This window comes from Panicum virgatum, chromosome 9K (assembly GCF_016808335.1).
Source record: "Panicum virgatum strain AP13 chromosome 9K, P.virgatum_v5, whole genome shotgun sequence".
In the NCBI taxonomy this organism is placed as follows: domain Eukaryota; kingdom Viridiplantae; phylum Streptophyta; class Magnoliopsida; order Poales; family Poaceae; genus Panicum; species Panicum virgatum.
This window is the reverse complement of record NC_053144.1, coordinates 21,988,953-22,009,152: the sequence shown is the minus strand read 5'-3', so window position 1 is coordinate 22,009,152 and position 20,200 is coordinate 21,988,953. Positions and strand designations below refer to the sequence as shown.

General features: G+C 45.6%; 2 protein-coding genes across 3 annotated transcripts; both read left to right on the top strand.

Moving 5' to 3' along the window:
- The first annotated feature begins 503 nt into the window (after window positions 1–503).
- On the top strand, window positions 504–3,934 carry LOC120650770. 2 transcript variants are annotated; one of them, XM_039928033.1, is made up of 3 exons: window positions 504–2,120; window positions 2,393–2,582; window positions 3,177–3,568. In XM_039928033.1, exons 1-3 carry the CDS (start codon window positions 573–575, stop codon window positions 3,182–3,184), a joined length of 1,746 nt encoding a protein of 581 aa, XP_039783967.1. In that variant the 5' UTR covers window positions 504–572; the 3' UTR covers window positions 3,185–3,568. The 2 variants fall into 2 exon arrangements, with proteins under 2 accessions (XP_039783967.1, XP_039783966.1); XM_039928032.1 differs by having other exon boundaries at window positions 507–2,120; window positions 3,424–3,934.
- A 994-nt stretch (window positions 3,935–4,928) lies between these two features.
- On the top strand, window positions 4,929–5,402 carry LOC120647826 (MFP1 attachment factor 1-like). Its single transcript, XM_039924658.1, has one exon. It carries the CDS (start codon window positions 4,929–4,931, stop codon window positions 5,400–5,402), a length of 474 nt encoding a protein of 157 aa, XP_039780592.1.
- The last annotated feature ends 14,798 nt before the right edge of the window (window positions 5,403–20,200 follow it).

The window sequence follows — 20,200 nt, the reverse complement described above, 5'->3', positions numbered from 1 at the left end:
AAAAATGAGTATAGTAGTACTAGGCACAGCAATAGCTGCCTTTTGTGCCTGTGCGATAGTGCGAGACTCTTCTGAAAGATGGAATGAGTGGACGGAATTGCTTCAAATCCCTGCATGCAGTCTTGGTGTTGTTTTCTTTCTATGAGAACTTGCACTGTGTTTGTTCATATTTAGTACGAGCTAATAGATTTGGTCAAAATGTGCGTTAGTTTTGAGACAAAATTTAAACGCCACGATTGCATATTGTTTTTGGGACGGAGAGAGTACGTGGTGGTGGTAGGGGGGAGGTGTAAAATGACGGTTACAGATCGGGATGAGTCGTATCCAAAAGGAACTTTTTTTTTAGGGGAGGAACCAGTTTTTTCTAAGATAATTTCCCAAAACCATTTTATGTGACGGGCCGGACTGCCTGACACAGAAAGGCCCGCAAAAATATCTCTCTGGCCTAGCCGCCTACCTGATAATCCTCGGCCCAACCCACGGCCCGCCGAACCTTCCCCCCGGTTCCACCCGCTTCCCGAGGATCGCCGCGGCGATACCCCGCACCGGCCGTCCACCCCCACCCGAACGAAATGCTCCTCCTCCGCCACCGCCACGGCCTCCCCTCCCCTCTCCCGCGCCGTCGCGCCCCGCTCCGCGCCCTCCGCCGCCTCGCCATGTCCTCCGCCTCCGCCTCGGCCACACCTCCTTCCACTTCCGCCTCCGCGGCCGCCGAGTACCACTGCCGCACCAAGCACAGCCTCACCGCCGGCTACGCGCGCGGCCCGGGCCGCCTCGACTGGGCCAACCAGCCCAACCCCTTCCTCCGCTTCGCCCCCGCGCCCCAGCTCCCGCTCCCCAACCCGTCTCCCCCCGCGCTCTCCGCCGGCCCCGTCCCCTACCCCGCCCTCTTCCACTCCCCGCCCCCGCCCCCGCCGCCGCAGCCGCTCACCGTCGACTCCCTCTCCGCGCTCCTTTACCACTCCCTCGCGCTCTCCGCCTGGAAGTCCACGGGCCTCTCCACCTGGTCGCTCCGCGTCAACCCCAGCAGCGGCAACCTGCACCCCACCGAGGCGCACCTCCTCTTCCCGCACCCGCGGGAGCCCGGCCGGCTCGCCGTCGCCCATTACGCCCCCCGCGACCACCTCCTGGAGGTCCGCGCCACGGCGCCCGCTGGCGAGTGCGCCGCGATTCTGCCCGCGCCGGCGACGGCGGTCTTGGCGCTCTCCTCGGTGTTCTGGCGGGAGGCGTGGAAGTATGGGGAGCGGGCGTTTCGGTACTGCAACCACGACGTGGGCCACGCGCTCGCGGCGGTGGCGGTAGCTGCAGCGGCGCTGGGGTGGGACGCGAAGGTGCTCGACGGGTTGTCGTACCAGGATCTAGGGAGGCTGGTTGGAGTGGACAACGGGAGCCTGGCTGCAACGCCTGAGGAGCTGCCCAACAGAGTGATCAAGGGTAAGGCGCCTTGGGTGGAGCGGCAGCACCCAGATTGCGCCGTCCTACTATTCCCAGCCGGGTCCGAGCCTGAGGTGGACTATGGCAGGATGAGTGATGCGCTGAGGAGGTTTGATGGGCTGGATTGGGTGGGGAAGGCGAATGCGCTTAGTAAGGATCATGTGGTGTGGGATGTGATATACTGCACTGCAGAAGAAGTGAAGAAGCATGGCCCTGCGCCTGAGGAACGCTTTGTTGTGATGCCATGGCGGAAAAACCCAGCTATGTCGGAAGGTCTGTACAAGCAATTAACAGTGCAGGAGGTGGTGCGATGCCGGAGAAGTGCGGTGGACATGGACGTGGTGCATGTGATGGGGAGGGACATGTTTTATCAGATGCTGCTGCACTGCCTCCCATCAGGGGAGGCTGGCACAGGTGAGCGGCAGGGGAAGCAGTGTGCCCTTCCATTCCGTGTATTACCATGGGATGCAGAGGTGCATGCCGCATTGTTTGTGCATCGCATCACAGGGCTGCCAAAGGGGCTGTATTTCCTGGTGAGGAATGAGGAGCATTTTGGTGCGTTGCAGCGTGCCATGAGGCAGGACTTCGAGTGGGTTCGACCTGAAGGCTGCCCTGATGGCCTCCCACTCTACAGACTGATGAAAGGGGATTGCCAAAGGTTGGCAATGCAGATCTCATGCTTTCAGGTATACGAAGATGTCAAATGGCGTTGTTTCTGGCTATTCAGTTATAAACTATATTTGATGTGCTGGTTAGCGCGCTTCCTTACGAACTTATCAATGTTTATTTATGCTTTGATCCAGACATTCTGCCTTTAGTTTATGTTGTTCGTCCTGATATATTAATTATTTGAACCTAATTTCAACAGTCCTCCTTTTAATTTGGCATTTAACCATGGAGCCTATTCTAGTACATGCAGAAATTTCACTAGATTTCTGCTTTTGGTATTTTTATGCAGGAAATTGCTTCACATGGATGTTTTAGCCTTGGGATGATTGCTAGATTTGACCCTGTATTGCATGATAAAGGTGAATGGATGTATCCTCGTTTATTTTGGGAGACTGGCGTTCTTGGCCAAGTGCTTTATCTTGAGGCCCATGCTGTTGGAATTTCTGCCACAGGGATTGGCTGTTACTTTGACGATGCTGGTACGTTGATCTATCGCAGTTTAGTACTTGTTAACCATGGAGGTATTTACTTTAGCAGCAACAATCTTCTGCTAGCTTAAATTAGCTGAAACAGGGAGCGTCTGCAAACTATAAGAACATTTAACACCATTACATTCCTTTCTGCTTGTTGTATAAAAAAATAGAGAGAAAACCCTGCTATGTTGTTCACGACACAGGGGAACAAATCCCAGTTGTTCTGTTTTGTTTTGCAGTTTATGTGCACTTAAAAGATATGATAATTGGCGCGTAGGATGCTCAGGACTCCATTGAATAATATACATGCTATGCTAAAATGAGGCAAATTTTTTCATGAAGCACAAGCCAATTCAATGTTATCTAATCAGTCCAGTGTCTTCGCTAGTCTTTAGAATATTGGCAATGCATGACTCAAATCTTTATTGCAAAAAAAAATGCTGTTGACGTTGAACAATGTATTATTCATTTTGTCCTGTTGCAGCAGCTGTTGTACTATTCATTAAGCCAGCTGGGACAACACAACTTGGAAAAACAGAATGATCCTTAGAATACTGTTACCTTTTTTGCCATAATGTCTCGGCTTTTTCATCCATGTAGGAGAATAAGACATCTTCAGCAGCATGTCGTTCAGTTTTCATGCCCAAGTTGATTATTCTGCTTGTGAACATGAAGCACAAGATAACTTCTGACTTATATTTGGTTTCTCTTAATTACAATCCACAGCGATATCTAAATAATATTCTTCATTCAGTTTGCAGTGCTCATAATATTTTAACTCTCCATTGGTATTTTAGCTTAAGCATTATTCAGTAACAACTTCTAATTTGGTAGAATTTCTGTGCAGTTCATGAGGTTCTTGGCTTAAAAGATTTGGAGTTCCAAAGCTTGTACCATTTCACAGTGGGTAGTCCTGTGTTGGACAAGAGGATAATGAGTCTTCCAGCATATCCGGGTCCTGGAATTGATGCATGATTTCCACTTTGGTGGTATTATCCATCCACACATCAATTAATGAACTGAGGAACCTAACCATGTGGGAGTTCGATTGAGGTGTAGTAGCATGACATACAATCTCTGCATACACCGGCCCTACTCTCTTATTTCTGTAGTGGTTAGCCGGGTTGATTTTATGTTGATATGGTATGTTGGGATGCTCCAGCGTGTTTTAGTGCATGTTCTGGTCTTCAACCAGGTAGTATATAATTGTCTGTCCACAGATCAACAAGAATAATGTAGGTTTTGTACTTTTGTCTGTCCATAGATCAACAAGAATGTAGGATTAGCTGTCAAAGAAATTGGAGATTAAAAACTATAGATCTTTTGAGCTTATGCAATCAGAAGTTCAAATTTCTGTATGCGCCCATTGGTTCCTGCACTTGTCACTTTTGTTCACCTGTCCAACTACCTGCATCTGTAATTGCATCTGTAATCAGAATCTGCCTGCTTGATTCGTTTACTCATGTTCTTTTGATGTCTTCTTCGATGTAAATCCGCCTATACTTTTCACTTGTAGAGGTTATCCAATTTTAGTAAATCCTGTGGACGGCGTTCACCTTCTTCATGGTGAACGCCGAGGCTCCGAGGCCTGGTTTTTATCGGGCCGATTTAAGCGACACGCCGCCGGGTTTGTGCATGGGCCAGAAAAAAACGAAAGCTCGATAGCAAGAAACGGGCCTGTAGACTGCATGTCAGCCCACGGTCTCCACCGCACCGTACTCTCAAAACCTAGCTCCACCACGCCCAGATAAATACCTCATTCCGCACCCGGTTAATATTCTGATGAGCGCAGCGGCTCCCGCCCGTTCGATATGTGCCGAGATTCGCGCTTGCGCCGGCGCCGCCGGAGTGCCGTCCAGGGGGTTGGTGGGCGGGGCGGTCGCCGGCAGCCGGGGTGGCGGAGGGAGGCGGCGGAGCTTAGGAAATTCAGGTTATCGGGGGGCATGCCCGTCGGACTTAGAGGAGATGGTGGCGGCGGCGGCGGTTCATCCGACGGCGTGGGCGAGGGGGCGCGACAGCGCCCCCGGGCGGGGTCGGACGGGCGGTGGGTGGTGGCCGGATGCAGCGCAAGCCCGGCGGCAGCTGAGGGGGGCATGTGCCGCCGTGCTCATGAAATCCGCATTGTTCCGCACCCCCCCCCCCCCCTCCCCCCATTCACCCAGCCATGGCAGAGCGCGGTGGGTTCGGCCGTGGTGGCCGGCGCGGGCCGCGCCAAGAGGAGAAGTTACTATCGAACGGCGAACGACGACGACCTCATCGCCCTCTGACCGCCGGAACCGCACCGTCGTCGAGGAGATCCGACGCTTCCAGTCCCTCAGGCCTCGCCCAGGGAGGGTCTTACGCTGCACCCCGATGCCGTCGGAGGTCAAGGCGCAGTTGGACAAAGCGCTGGGGATCTGGCCACTGCCGCAGAGCACGCGCGACGAGATGGTGGACACGGTCGCGAAGTGGATGGCTGGGCTCCTACCCATCGGGCAGCTCGACGGCGTCATCCCGGAGCCCGAGGCCAGTCGCGCCGATGCCGCCGTGGACGCCGAGGCCTTCGCCGCCGCCTCCGCGTACGCCGCCGACAAGGACCTGGCGACCGATGCGGAGCGGTTCGAGGTCTTCCAGACGTACGTCAAGGAGCTGTGGACTCGTGCCAAGCGCTACATCGAGTCCCGACCCCAAGCCGCCGGCACTTCAAGGGCAGGGCTCGCTGCTCCGCCGCCTCCTGCCGCTTTCGCCCCGGCGCCGTCGTCGTCTCAGGGCCCGAGCAGCCATTGGAGCTATCTCGTCGGCGTCTGCTCTGCTGCCTCCAGCAGCTCCCGAGGAGTAGGGCAATAGGGCGTCGCCCACGCTTTCATCCAACGTACGGGAATTCCTCTCCTTTGGGGGTTCGTTGGTGTCTATGGTTACTATTAGTACTATATATTGTCTGATGACTATTTGAGATTCCAGTGAGAAGATTAACTTAATTATGTTTGTTTCTAAATCTGGTACTCTGCTATATGCAATGTCAAGCAAGAAAGTCACTTCGCATCAGGTGTATATAAGTTGGGCGCAGCATGCGTGTGTTCTTCTTTGCTGGTCGAGCTTCATTTAATATACTAGCAGTAGCAGGGTGCCCGTGCGTCACGCATGAAAAACTAACCACACTAAATTTTAATTGTAATAAACATTTGTAATAAAATTATGAATGTAGAATTTAGCAAATGACTATAGTAAAGAAAAAAATTGCCTTTTGGGAGTCGCAAGGGCCATCAGGCTCGATCCGCAGGTACCATGTGTTCGAAGAACCATATTGCGAAAAAATAACTATACTAAATTTTATTTGCAACAAGCATTTGTAATAAAATTATGGATGTAGAATTTAGCAAATGAAGAAACCAGAATGTTCATCCCTAAATGTGAATACTTTAATGGTAAAAAAATACAGTACTGTATGAATGTATATTATCAATTATGAAGTATATAATGACACATAAAGCTCAATGCACAATATATTATAGATTTTCAAAACAAAACATATACTGACAGACCTTCATTTTTTTTTACTATTGTATCTTTCCTTTTGTCTAGCATTCTTTTCAGCCCTTTTTTAATTGACATTGTTGCAAACCTAATTCGATCCGTTTCTCTTTTCTTTTGTTTTCTTGAACTTCTGGGCGACACAATGGCACCATCACCTGTTTAAAAAATATTCTAAACCACATCGAATGCCAAAAAAATAATAACAAGCTATTTCTACGTGTGTTCATTATAGAATATATACTGTAAATCACGCCGACATGAAAATGAATACATATAACTTAATTATAATCAATCAACAAACCAGTTTCATGTCGATTTATGGGCATGTCAATTTTCTCTTTTGCACCATAACCAACAGTTCCATTGTAAACTGCAGATCCATCCACATGCCCCATTGCCGAAGGTGGGTAGTCTGTTACCTACAACCTTCCTGGCTTATTAATCATACTTTCAAAAATCAAAGTATTAAAAAAGAGGACTAACCTGCTAAACCAGCAACGGGGGACACTGCCGTCTGTGGTGTCTCAATGAAACGCGGGATTCCATCGCCATGTAACACTACTGACTGTGGTGTATCCTGCTGACATCAACAACTTTCACTGTTTAAGTACCACAGCATATTTGGGATATAACTTTCATAAATTAGCTAGTGACATAACTGTTGACGGTGCTTAAGTGCCAAATTCGACCGTCAACTAGACTCAAGAATAAATGAAAACTACATGCCTTACTCATATATTTGTATCACTAACCTTGCTCCACAGTTGTTTTCGAGGTTTGTACATTCCAGATGAGTAAGAGCGGAATAAGATGAAAACACGCAGCAGACGCCATACAACTACGCAGAATACCACGTCCGGCGTCACACCCTTACAAAGAGGGCCCACATGTCAGAGGAAACGGGGCCTCCACGCAAAATGCACTAGATGATAAGGATAAGATCCAACGAATGAACCATCCAGCAGAAGATCAGGCCGAGGGGCTGCCAGGTAACCAGGGGTTCGGCCGAACCTGGCCTGGCTCCCGTCCAGGTGCACTTCGAGGAGGAGTCGTGGCCAAGACACCTGATCACCTTCCATATGTGCATTTGGCGGGAACCGACCTCTAGAGCTATAAATAGGGCCTCTCTCCACCCCCCTCAACACACACACACACACACACACACACACACACACACACACACACACACACACACACACACACACACACACTTCATTCCACCATTCCAAGAAGGCTCTCCTCTCTCTTGCTCTCTTAGCTAGGTAGTGGAGCTAGGCTAGTTCTTCTTTAGCGAGCAAGTCATCCTCGGGGTCGTTGAGCAATCCTCGGCTCCTGGTATGGTTTTGTATTCATCTTGTCAGACTTCTATTCATAATATAGAGATATGCCATGGTTGCTTTACTATCTTGATAGTTTATCAATCCATGCTTAGTTCGTTCATGAGTTATGCTAAGGTCTTGGTTAGGCCAGATGATCCAGGTATGGATAGAGGTTTGTTGTGCTTTCGGGCTTGCTCTAGTGTTTTACTTGTCCATCCGAAGGGTGGGAGATCCGGGGACACTAGAGTAGTGACTTCATACACGAGCGTGGTGCTCGGGTATGCGGAATCCATCGGATATGACCGTGCTCCACGGTGTGACTGGGGTAGACGGCAGGTGGTGACAGCCCTGTCCGTCCGGCGTAACAGCTGTGTTGCATTTAGCATATTCTCCGACGTTCGAGTTCGGTGTAGGAGTTCATGCAAAGAGGTAACAGGACTGGATGTACTCTGGTGCGGGACCTTCTCCCCGTTATCCCATTTTTCTGGCACCTGTAGTCCTAACCATGTCCTAACATGACCCCAGCTTTGGATAGAAGCACTAGGACATCTAACCTAGCCTAAGCTCTTGCTGACTTAACGTAGGATAGAGTAGTCTTTTGTTTTATCGTTTCTCTCTTTTATTCCTTCCTCTTGGAGTGTGGATGTGTGCTGTGTCGCATTACCCTTACTTATTCTTTACCTGTACTTACCCCTGTTAGAGTTTTGCCTATTGCTTGAGGCACAATGTTATGGTTAATGTTAAGTACAATGCCTTTGCCGCTGCCGTGCTTTGGGACAAAATAAATAGCGATACCTTTACTCTCCGGGTGAAATGCTACAACGGTATATCCGTGCGCTTGCGGACGCATCTGTAATCGTATTGATTGTATCACGAGAGTGGCACCCCTTGGGTGCAGTTGCTAGGACGGGTTGGCGCCCTTATTTCTAGTGATTGCACTAAGGACTGCCAACAGGCAATTCTGAGGTTGTTACCGAGGTCATCGTAAACCTGGTATCGACTTAAGAAATGCCAACAAGCATTTCTGGCATCGTTACCGGGGATGGCATGTGAACAAAGTTATTGTGCTGACATTAATCTAGGCTTTGTACTCAGGATATAGTCTTTACTCTTTCAAGCTAATGTCACTTTATGTGTTTTTTTATTTTTGATTTGAAAGAAGACAGGGGTAGTGTATGACTGGTTTCTCCCTGCCGGAAAACTACATAGACAATCCAGAGAGGCTCGTGAGAAGGGCACGACCTCGCGTCATTCCTCCTCTCGCCATCCTCCCGGTACAGGAACCCATTTCGGAAGCACTACTTATTCTTGAGGCTATGGCTGAAAAGACTCTCCGCGAGTTCTCCGTCCCCTCCACCGCCAATGTGGCCACTGGCCCCAACATCAACGTCGGGGACGTGAACTTCGAGTTGAAATCAAGCCTCATTAACATGGTGCAGGCTAGCCCATTCTGTGGCAAGCCAAACGAGGACACAAATGCACATTTGCAAAATTTTCTGGAGCTCTGCGACACCGTTGTCATACGGGGTGTCGCTGCCGATGCAATCAAGCTTCATCTGTTTCCCTTTTCCTTGCTGAAGAAGGCAAAACAGTGGTTTTATAAGGAAAAGAACATCGACACCTGGGCCAAATGCTCCAAGGCATTCCTCACAAAGTTCTTCCCGGTGGGCAAAACAAATGCCCTACGCGGAAGAATTTCCAGTTTCCAGCAGACAGGGATGGAATCCATCCCGGATGCTTGGAAAAGGCTGCAGGAATACATCTTGGCCTGTCCCCACCACGGCATGGACGAGTGGCTCGTCCTACAAAGCTTCTACAACAGGTTCATGACGACATCTCGAGCCAACATTGACGCTGCTGCTAGAGGAGCCTTCCTCGACCTAACCATAGCTAAAGCCAAAGAATTGGTCGAGAAGATGGTCTCCAATCAGGGGTGAAGTGATGAACGACTCCAACCCCGTACGAAGGGCATACATACCGTCAAGGAGACGGATATGATTGCCGTAAAACTGGACCTCCTCATCAAGAAGATGGAGGAAGGGAGCAAGCAACAAATCCATGCTCCAGTATACGCCATGGGGTCGCACTTCACGTGCGAAGTCTATGGCAATGATGGACATTCGGGAACGACTGCCCCGAAACCCGTGAAGACTGTGCCTACCTCAACAACAACAACAACGGGTATCGACCACTGGAAAGAGGCCAGGGGTGGAACCAGCCACGTCCACCATTCCAGGAAGGTAATAACTATAATTCTTCTTACAATTCGAATTTCAATTCGAACCAACCTCCCTTAAGAGATTTTGTTCTTGGCCAAGTTAAAATCAACAAAAATATAAAAAAAAGGCTTTTGGCCAATGACAAAATCCTGAAAAGTTTAAATGTCAAGCTTGAAACTTTGTCTTCAACTCTTAAAAACCAGTTAAGTTTCAACAAAATGATCGAAACCCAACTTGCCCAAATTGCTGCTGCTTTACTGCTGTTGAAAGCGGGAAGATCCCGGGGCAACCCGAGACTCCTGTTGAAAATGTCGGCATGGTGTCCACCAGATGGGGTAACTCGTCCCGGAGGCCACCACGCACTAACCGTGCAGGTAGGTACAATCCCCCAAGGAATGACGTTTGGGATGGCATGGTGGCAGCAGTGCAAGAAGATCCAGGGGTCCCCATGATCAGCTGCTCGATCTACATCAAACACTTCGAGCGATGTCTATGCGATCTGGGGGCGAGCGTGAACATAATGCCCAAGGTAATATATGAAGAACTTGATTACCCTACTCTTTCCCCCGCAACCATGCTCGTACAGCTTGCAGATTCGACCATCCGGTATCCCGAAGGGATAGGCGAACACGTCTTTGTACGAGTACGAGACTCCTTCGTCCTTGCCGATTTTGTGGTAATGGATATGGAGGGCAACCTTGGAGTCGACCTCATACTTGGGCGACCTTTCCTAAGGTCCGCCAAGGCAAGGATCGATGTCGGAAAATGAGAAATTCGCTTTCGAGTCGGAAAGGAGGATATGTTCTTCAGGTTCAAAAAAAGGGAAGAGCAGCGCTTCATGATACAACAAGACAACGAAGGGCAAGCACTCTGGGGTGCACCAGAACTCCAGCTAGAACACCGACCCTCCGTACCTAAAAGAAAGAAGAAAGCAAAGAAGGTATGGCAGAAGGTCGAGAGTTCGGCTTCGTCCAGTTCTCCAGGACGAGCCGACCAGTGGTAAGTATGGTGGAGAAAAGTCGTGCACGTCGGACTATAAACGACGCGCCCTTGCCAAAGGTAAAATTGGTATTTATCTCATATTTGCTTTCTCCACCTTTTCAATTTTTTTGCACCTCATTTGATTTTCCCACTGCATATCTGAAATTTTTAAAATTATTTTCTGCATGCTGGAATTTTTTAGCACTTTTTTATTTTTACAAAAATACAAAAAATATTTTCTGAGTTTCAAAATCCTTTGAAAAAAATAGTTTGAACATCTTTTTGAGCAAAAATCTGGCCGAGCACCCCATGGTCATCTTCCATATGACCGTTGGAGCTCAACGGCCAAAGGGGAGCAGCAGCGGGCCCACCAGTGGGTCGGCCGAACCCCCAGGTCGGCCAAACCCTGGTAGCCGTTGCACAGGCCCCACTTGCTCCAACGGTCACCTGACTGTTGTGGCTTGCCTCTACTCGAGTGCACTCACCCAGATTCCTTCAAATAGAGGCCGAGAGAGGGGTGAGGAGCTCTCATACTCACTCTCTCTTCACTCTCACTCCCTCTCACACATTCTTGCTCGGGTTTTCGTTGGATTTTGGCTCAAGTTTGATTGCAAGAAAACTCTCTCTCATTTCTTTGCTGCAAAATTGTCCACACACTTGGAGGAACAACTTTCGGGTAAGAGTTTCATTTTCATTTCACTAACGTAATCCGAATCGAGTTGTTCTCGTTCATTCTTGTTCGTTCTTGTTGCAAGCATGAAGGGTGCAGAACGGAAGATATCCGGAGCTATCAAGAGGATGACGAGGTTAAGCTCGTCCCGTTCACGGGGTGAGTCGAGCTCTTGTCATTTCCCCGAACCTACGCCAACACCGACCACAATGGACTATGAGCAAGACGAACTAGAAGAACAATTTGAGTAGCAAGCTGCAGAACCGCAAGCCGAGGACATGAAAATAGATGAAGATGATGCACCATACCTCGACTTACGTTATGACCGTGAGCGTCAAGCCTACGCCATGATCAAGAATCGAAGTTTTGGTCATACCAGAGCCTTCGATCCAGATCTTCTCGAGAAAACAGGTATGGACGTTGACTTTGCTTGTGTTTGGCATGCGGTTGGATGGGTTGACTTTGTGCCTATCGAGGAGAATGGTTCTCGTCTCCTCACCATCCAATTTCTTTGCACTCTTCAGGAGGTGGACGATGGTGTTTCTTTCTGACTTTTTGGGGTTGAACGCTATTTTAATTGGAGAAATTTCAGCCATCTCCTTGGTTTTAGCGCGCGCTTGCCAGTTTTCCTTGCAAAAGATTGCCGCGGTTTTGATCGACATGAGTTTTGGGGTTTGATTCCGAGTCAAGTTGTTCATGGCAAGTTTGCACCTCGGTGCAATGACATTCAAAATCTGACTCTTCGTTTGATGCACATGTGGATGGCCATCACTCTCTTCCCAAGAGATGATCCACGACCAGTGCGGAATGATGAGTTGATAATATTATACGCCATGGTCAACAAGATCTGAATCTCCCCGCAAAAGCAATGGTTAAGCAGACGGGTCCTATTGAATGCACTTCTTTGGTTACCCGCATCGCGTCAAACATGGAAACCTTAGACGGGAGCCCCATTCCCTTTATCGAGGAGCCCCGTGTTATGATTGATGAGGCGTACTTGGTTCAAGGCCACACGCTCAAGAAAGGCCCGGATGACTCCTTGATTTTCTTTTCTCTCGGTTATGCAAATGAAATCCCGTTGCAAATGCGGGATATCACTTGTATAACTGTCGTTCGCTAACCATTCCTCTTGTCCCACAAGAGGAGAGCCACATGCATAGTGTTTCTGGTCTTACTGGCAAGGTTACAAGGAGCAGGGCCAGAAGGGATGAATTCATGCAGCAGCAACCGCAGCCTCAACCGCAGCAATACGAGGCTAGAGGTTCGTCATGGCAGAGTGTCAGCTCCACAGAGTGGGCATGGTAGGCCCCAGGGCACCGGTCCACCAGCTCCAGCTCCAGTGGACCCCCGCGACGTTCAGCTTCGTCCAGAGGTTTCACTACTCTGACTCGGCAGATGGGCGAGCTGAACGTGCACACCACCAACATCGACGAGTCGCTGGGCCAGCACATCGAGTCAACTCAGAACTGGCAGCGATACACAAGCGAGAGCCCAGGAGGAGCGGAGGGCTTACTACCGTTGGGCTGGGTTTAACCCCAACCAATAGCAGTGAGATTGAAGGTAGCTTGGGAAAGGACCCCCACGAGAGGTAACTGTAACACCCCGCCCTCCAACACCGCACAGCCCAGCCCTTCCGAGGGGCGAGCCCGCTTACATATAGCATCTCACTTATGCTTTCGTCCTCGCTTCACGTAAAAAAGTCAACCCGAAGGTGCTATGGCTGGAGGACAAAGGCTTATAAGTTGGCTCTACCCTTACTCAACTAGCAAGTTGGTACTAAATATGTGTATGCAGCACTCATGGGCCACTACTGGGCCATCTAAATTGAGCCTGACGTCACAGTAACTTGTATCAAACTTTATCTTTACCGCTTTCAAAACCTTGTATGAAACCAAATAAACATTTGCAAAATTCTGAAAATTCATAAAAATTTGCATAACTAAAATCAAATAAAAATTAGTAAAACCTAAAAAACTCAAAAATATTTACTTGCTTTCCAGTATGTGTAGTAAGCATGTGTAGTTTTTTCTTGTTGAGATGATGAATAGTTGCTCTGTTAGTTCATTTCATATGCCTAGTTACAACCTTGTGCTCTGACTAAGTTTTGAGTTTGGTGGCTAGTTGTTCAAACCTTAAGCTTGAAACTTGTGGGTAGCGAAAAGCAGAATTCGAATCTAGGTTGTTGTGGGTTATGATATGACTGAAAAGAGTTGCTATGATCTTCTCCTACGTGATGCTTGATATCCGGAGTATTTATTTTGAAAAATACAAAAAAAAATAAAACAAAGTTCCTCGGTGATATGAAATTCCCATCCAGAGCCATATGAGTTACGAGTTTGAAAAGCCTTTCCACATATGCAACTTGTTTTCTCATTGAGCTTTGTCAAATTGTTGTGACCCTCTAGGAGAATCATTTCATACGCCCATGATCAAGATCACGTACACGTCCACTCACAAACTATACTTCTACACTTGGAAGATAGCAAGTATATCCATCCATCCACAAATAAAGCTCCATGTTACACCATGTCTACCTCTCTCCAAAGTTATCATCATAATGTATGAAATATACAAAAAGAAATAAAAGATGCATACCCAAAAAAGATATGCCACATGCCCACAAGGCATGTCAAAAAAAAACAGAGAAAGAAAAGATGCATACCGAAAAAAGGTATGCCACATGTCCACAAGGCGTGTCAAAAAAATGAGAAGAAAAAAATAAAATATAGCCCATACCAAAAAAAATTACAAGGGAGAGAGAAATCATGTAAAGGAGTTTCATCCACCATCCACCAAAAATATACACACACTTGCACATCTTGATCAAGGTTCATGACTTGTTTCTCCTTTGGATCCGATCTTTGACTTAGCAAAACATGAGAAGCAAGTTCGCCCTCATATCCTCCATACCTACATATCCACCAAAAGAGCCATTAGAAGTAGGATGGAGAAGAAAGGCGCATAAAAAGGCCTTGGTGAGGAATGAAATACATTTGAGCGATCCAAGAGATCGCCCGAGGAACTTACAGAAATTCTTTTCAAAAACTTTATAAAACCTCCGGATTGACGGTTGAACAAAGGAGTGGTAAGTGGTACTCTACAAGTTGTTCTGACCCTCAACCGCCAAAGATGAGGATGATGCTATAAGCCCCACAGGAGTAAGGTAAAAGATGCGAATAAGGCCAACTTATTCAGAATAAAGGTGTCTATGGCTATAGTACTATCTGATGTATTTGTATTTGAAAAAAAAAACTCGGCCGGGTGGGGAAAGACCGCCCCACCGGTATTAAGCTAAGAATAAGTCTCGGCTTCCCCGACCGAGAAAATCCCCGAACCCCAGCCCCGCCCCTGACACTGGGAACCGTAACCCCTGAGAATTGCCTGGGCCATACACGGTCCTCAGGCCGACCTGGGCCGGCTCTTAACCAGTGATTTGGCACACGGGACCGGCGAGAGGATTTTTTTAACCACAGCTTGAAATTCGCTCCCACGGGGATTCAAACTCAGGACCTGTGGAGTGCCGCTCGAGTGTCTTAACCGCTAGGCTAAGCACCCTTTGGCATGTATTTGTATTTGAGATTCCAATGAGAGGACGAAAGTTTGTTTCTGAGTCTGGCACTCTGCTATATGCAATGCCAAGCAAGTTAGTCGCTTCGCATCAGGTATATATAAGATGGGCATGTGTGTTCTTCTTTGCTGGCCGGTCGGGCTTCATTTAATCATATATAGATTCAAGAGTAGAGTACTTGTATATATGTTATCGCTAGGTGTCGATCAAGGGAGTATGCTACCGTTTTCGTTTGGGAGTAGTCTTTTTTTTCGTTGAAGATGGGAAATGATTCTTAATTTGCAACTGTATGGGTATTGGGTTGTAAAATTCAACTCATCATGGCCGGTTTTGCATTGGCACAAATGCTAGTGGACAATTGATACATAGATCATCTGATCTATAAGCTTTCTGATCAACTATCTATACTACAGTTGAACACATTGTCTTTATACTTGTTTTTGGATCTGGGTGTTTAAAAGCTGACAAGAGGGAGCTCTATTTGATCCATACATAGTAATTCAAGTGTTGTTTCCTAGTTTTAGAATTAGATAGCTTCATGTGTGTCTGTGTGTGTTACATGTGCTGTCTTATGGGGAAAAAAAGATCGAACTAGAATGCAGGCTATGGACGAGATTACCTCTTCATGTTGGGTCTTTAAAGTACTGTATAGCTCATCCATTCCTTTCTTACTATATATATATTATACTATTCTCAGGCTTCTTAGCAGCCGGTTCGTGATATTATGCCTTGTCCTTGCAGTCTACTTTGGTTAATTTTCAGTGTATCAAATCTAGTGCTCTACTTTGGTTAATTTTTTGTGCCTTGTTTTAGATATTCTATGCCATGTCGTTTTTGTTCAGTCTGATTTAGATTAGATCTGTAGCATGGAAGACATTTAGTTTTGAACTATTGATTTATATAGTCCCCCGCCCTCCATGAGTTTCATTGTTTGGTTGAGTTCAATTTCTCCAAACTTCTTCTAGATCATTCCCAGTATTAAAGGATCGATAGAGAAGCATTGCAATTCCCTGATGATGTTTCTGCTGGTATTATTGACAAAGGCCAAAGAGTTTATTCAGACTTTGCTAATCACTTTGGTCCTATTTTTATGAATCGCTTGTCACTGCTTTCTGCTGAGATTGTTTCCCACAATGAGTCTCTGAAGGCTTGCTCTGAATCTGAGAGAAATGCTCAAATCTGTGTGCTTCGTGGAAGGCTTTCTGCCGAGATTGTTTCACACCGAGTGTATTCCTTCGTCAGAGTGAAAATGTTGTGGTCAATGAGAATACTTCCGTTCAAAATGATAACAGCACTGATGATATTGATCACGTATCCGATACAGCAGCTACTTGATAATCTCACTGATTCTTCTAATGAAGGAAGAGTTTTTGCTAGTCCATTTGAGCAGCCTTGTCAAAATTCTTGCTCCATTATTCAAGCAGCCCAGATTGATATGATGATATGTATTGTCCAAGCACCCCAACATTCAGTAATCAAATGGGATATGATTCTGAATCACCTATCGATCCATCTAAAATGAACTGCAAAGGTATACCTTTCGTTCAGATTTTATTTCCCTTAAAATTTCTTTTATGTTTATCAGATTCTCATTCTTTTTATTTTCTGCAGGCCCTTCAAGGGCTGATCCCAAAAGGAAGTGCAGAAAGGATTCATCCACTATTGATAAGAAAAAAGAAGAAGAAGAGAGCAGCTATCCCTTTAGATGAAGTTAATCATTATGTCAAAATTAAGTTAAATAATGAATTGAACTTTCGTATAGCAAAAATATTTACAAAACATTTAGCAGATTGATAATGATCCATCGTAAGATTCTTTATGGCACTTTTGTCCCCTCTGTGAGCATTCATCATTTTATAACTAATCTTTTTTTTTATTCTTATTTGTTTCATTGGCTAGCAGCTAGAAACCAATGAAAGTTGCTTTCGAGAAACAAAAGGAACCAATGAAAGTTCTCATTTTTTTTTTGATTCAAACCTTTTTCTATAAGATTTCAGGAACAATCTGTATAGTCCAAAACAATTACGAATGCATTTAAACTTCATGAATTATTTGAAAAGTTTGAAAGAATCCTGAACTGTCTGCAGAACTTATTTTCAATACATTTGTAACTTTTTTAACTATTGCAAAAGTTCTAGAACTCTTTCTATAAGTTTTTGTTTGGGAACAATTTGAAAGTTCCAAACAATTATGAATGCTGGTGAACTTTTTCAACTTCACGAACAATTCGAAAAGTCTGAAACAATTTTGCAACTCGTTTAAAACTTTTTCTATTGTTTCAAAAGTTCCAGAAGAAAATTGAAAAGGTTCTAGAACATTTTTTTATAAGATTTAGAAAACAATCTGAAAAGTTTTAGAATGGTTTCTACAAGATTTTTGGAACAATCTAAAAGTTGCAAACAATTACATTTTGAAAAGTTTGAAACAATATTGAAATATTTCTAGAACTTTTTGGAATACATTTTGAACTTTTTAAATTGTTTCAAAAGTTCTGAAATAAAATAAAAAAGTTTCATAACATTCTCTATATGTTTTCAGAACAATCAGGAAAGTTCCAAACAATTTTGAATGCTGCAGAACCTTTTTCATCTCCGTGTAATATATTGAAAACTTTAAAAAATTTAATATGCAGGCAGACATCCAAACATTAAGGGAGAAGAAAATGTTTCGGTTGGTATTCAGCAAGGAAACAAAGCAAAAGCAGGAATTGTTTCAAACTTCTGACGCCAATATGTGAGTTGATGTTTGTGCATGTAAATATATAATTTTTTAGGCTATATGTTCATTTCTAATACTTGCCATATTTCTGTACAATAATGTTGCTTTCTTCTACTTCAAAAGAAGGCAGAAGAGATAGAAAGCATGTGAAGGCAGAAGACTTTTTTTATATCAATTTTAGTTCTAGTCTTAGAATGTTCAAGATTATTTGTATCGAGTCTTTTGATTCTGTTATATTACTTCTAGCACAAGTTAAAAAATTTACCAAACAGACTTTTAGAAAAAGTTCACTTCAGTTTTTTCTGAGTTCTGCTAAAATTACTTCAATTCAAGCTCACCATTTTTTAAATCTTATTTAATTACAACTACTTTATCAAGTTTCAATTACATGTTAATTCTTCTCCAAAAGCGGTAGGCTCGCAAAATTAGTCGTGCCAGAAACAGGCAGGCTGCTAGGGGGGCGTCTATTCCTAGCACAAGAGAATTTACTCAGATGTATCGTAGAAGCAACAGGCGGCATGAACGTGAACTCGTGGGCCGAAACGGAGCCCGTTATTGAATCGTGGTCGGCACAAGTTTGGAAATACTCTCTGATCGTATATTCATTTTCAGTGGCCAACGAGCGCATAATACTAATCTGAACGTAAGGACGAATCTTGATTGTCGTGGCAGGACTGCAATTGGTGTTCTCCTAATGTTCCTGGCACGTCTCATCAATCAATTGAATGAGATTGCTAAAAGGTCCCTAGTATTGACTGATCGGTGTTCTCCAAATGGCAAATGTTCACCTTTAAGAGTTTTGTTCAGTCTCAGATAAGTTCCTGACAATTTTTGGGTGGATTGAAGTTCAGCAATGGCAACTGTGACAACCAGCTAAAATTTTCAGTGTGCACGTTCTCATATATCATCAAGGCAATCATGTTATGTCTACAGAAAAGAAAGTATTTAAAAAGGTTAAACTCTGCCATGATCACAAACAGTTAGGAATGATGCAGGAATTCAATGCAAAAAGCCATAGTTGTTCAGATTTTTATAGCCTACAAGTAGAAAACATATCAGGTGCAAACTACGTAAACTTCAATCTGGACTGTCAAATCAACATCAAGGGGTGCGCAGGGGAGTGGGAGGGAGAATTTACAAAAATGTGATTAGATGGGGTGGTTAATTGTAAAATTATTCAATCCCCCCATGCCCCTTGAATATTGATTCGATGGCTAAGATTGAAGTTTGCATAATTTGCACGAAGGTGTTCGTTTGCACTTAATATGTTCCTACTTGTAGGCTATAAGAATCTGAACAACTATGACTTCCCTAGGAGCAGCATAGCCTTCCAGACGAGCGGAGATGGCTAGCGTTCGGGGTTTTGCAAAAAAGCCGAGTGAAGGGGGAAGAATACATAACCATGATAGATAATGACTCGTTTACTATAGCTGTTGGATGCAGTTTTTGCTCTTCGTTTTTTTTCTAGCTAGCACATTGTGACATCCCAGAGTTTTAAAAACTAAGCAAGAAATATTAAATATGATTTTATGCATAATCAACCAAGAGAAATGGAATCGAATACATTTATGCGTGCATGCATGTGTACGTGTGTATGTATGTGCCCATGTTTATGCACTTTGGCAATCAATAACTCACAAACCAATAAAGGTTTACATATGAAATTGTTTTGGCATGTCACTAACGTCATGATAAAACAAAGTCTAGTTGAAGTTAAAGTGAGAAAATAAAATTTCACACATGAAATGACAAGTCTTTTGAATCATGGTTTTTAAAGATTTAAACAATCTTTCAAATTTTAAACAAATATGCTTTGAAAATAATTTCTAAAATATAGCTCAAATAAACTTTTGCCTAGAATCAAAGTTATAAAGTTTTAATTGGCGAACAACTTTCGTGTTCAAAGTTTTTCGATTTGCCACACAAAAATGGGAGGAAAAAGTTGATTTCCGAAGTGTATACGATATTTTCAAATACATTCAAGTTTTAAATTTTATTTTTCAAACGAAGCCTCAAATGAACTTTTGCATAAAACGAAAGGTGTAGATCTCGAAATTTTGAACAAGTTTGGTATTCAAAAGTTTTTCATTTGGGGCCATGTAGAAGGAGAAAAACTGAATTTACAAACTGCACTTTGGAATTTCGAGTTATTTACGAGTTTGCCATCAACTCCATCTCCCATCCCTGTGTCTCGCCGTGACGGCGCCGTTTGCCGCCGGCGAATGTCGGGGACGGCGTCCCGTCCACTGGTCGGCCACGCGCTGTGCCCCCGGTTCCTCCCCGAAGCTTCTCGACTTCGCCACGCGGCGCCATCTCCCGGCGCGCACGCCGAGGACGGCTGCCGAAGCGCCACGGCGACGACGCGCCGAGCCGTGCCGTGTGCCCCTTCTCCAGCTCCCTGCTCCCTCGGCCCTCTCCTCTCCCTTGAGCTTGCGCAGCATGCGTTCCCACCCTCCCTCTCCCCCTTTCCTCTCTGGCCCAAGCAAACCGAGCCGAGCTCGCCCAGAACCACGGCCATGGCCGCCACCATTGTTGCCGCGGAGCACGGGCTCACCGCGGAGACCCCACCTCCGGCACCTTTCCGCCCGAGTAGACCTCACAGTGAGCTTGCTCTCGCCATGGCGCAGCTCCTCGAA

Bases quoted from the DNA above. Each gene is read 5' to 3' on its own strand.
- LOC120650770 (XM_039928032.1), top strand. From the start codon at position 573: ATGCTCCTCCTCCGCCACCGCCACGGCCTCCCCTCCCCTCTCCCGCGC. The intron at 2,121-2,392 runs GTATACGAAGAT...ATTTTTATGCAG, and splicing joins TGCAGATCTCATGCTTTCAG to GAAATTGCTTCACATGGATG. The intron at 2,583-3,423 runs GTACGTTGATCT...ATTTCTGTGCAG, and splicing joins CTGTTACTTTGACGATGCTG to TTCATGAGGTTCTTGGCTTA.
- LOC120647826 (XM_039924658.1), top strand. From the start codon at position 4,929: ATGCCGTCGGAGGTCAAGGCGCAGTTGGACAAAGCGCTGGGGATCTGG.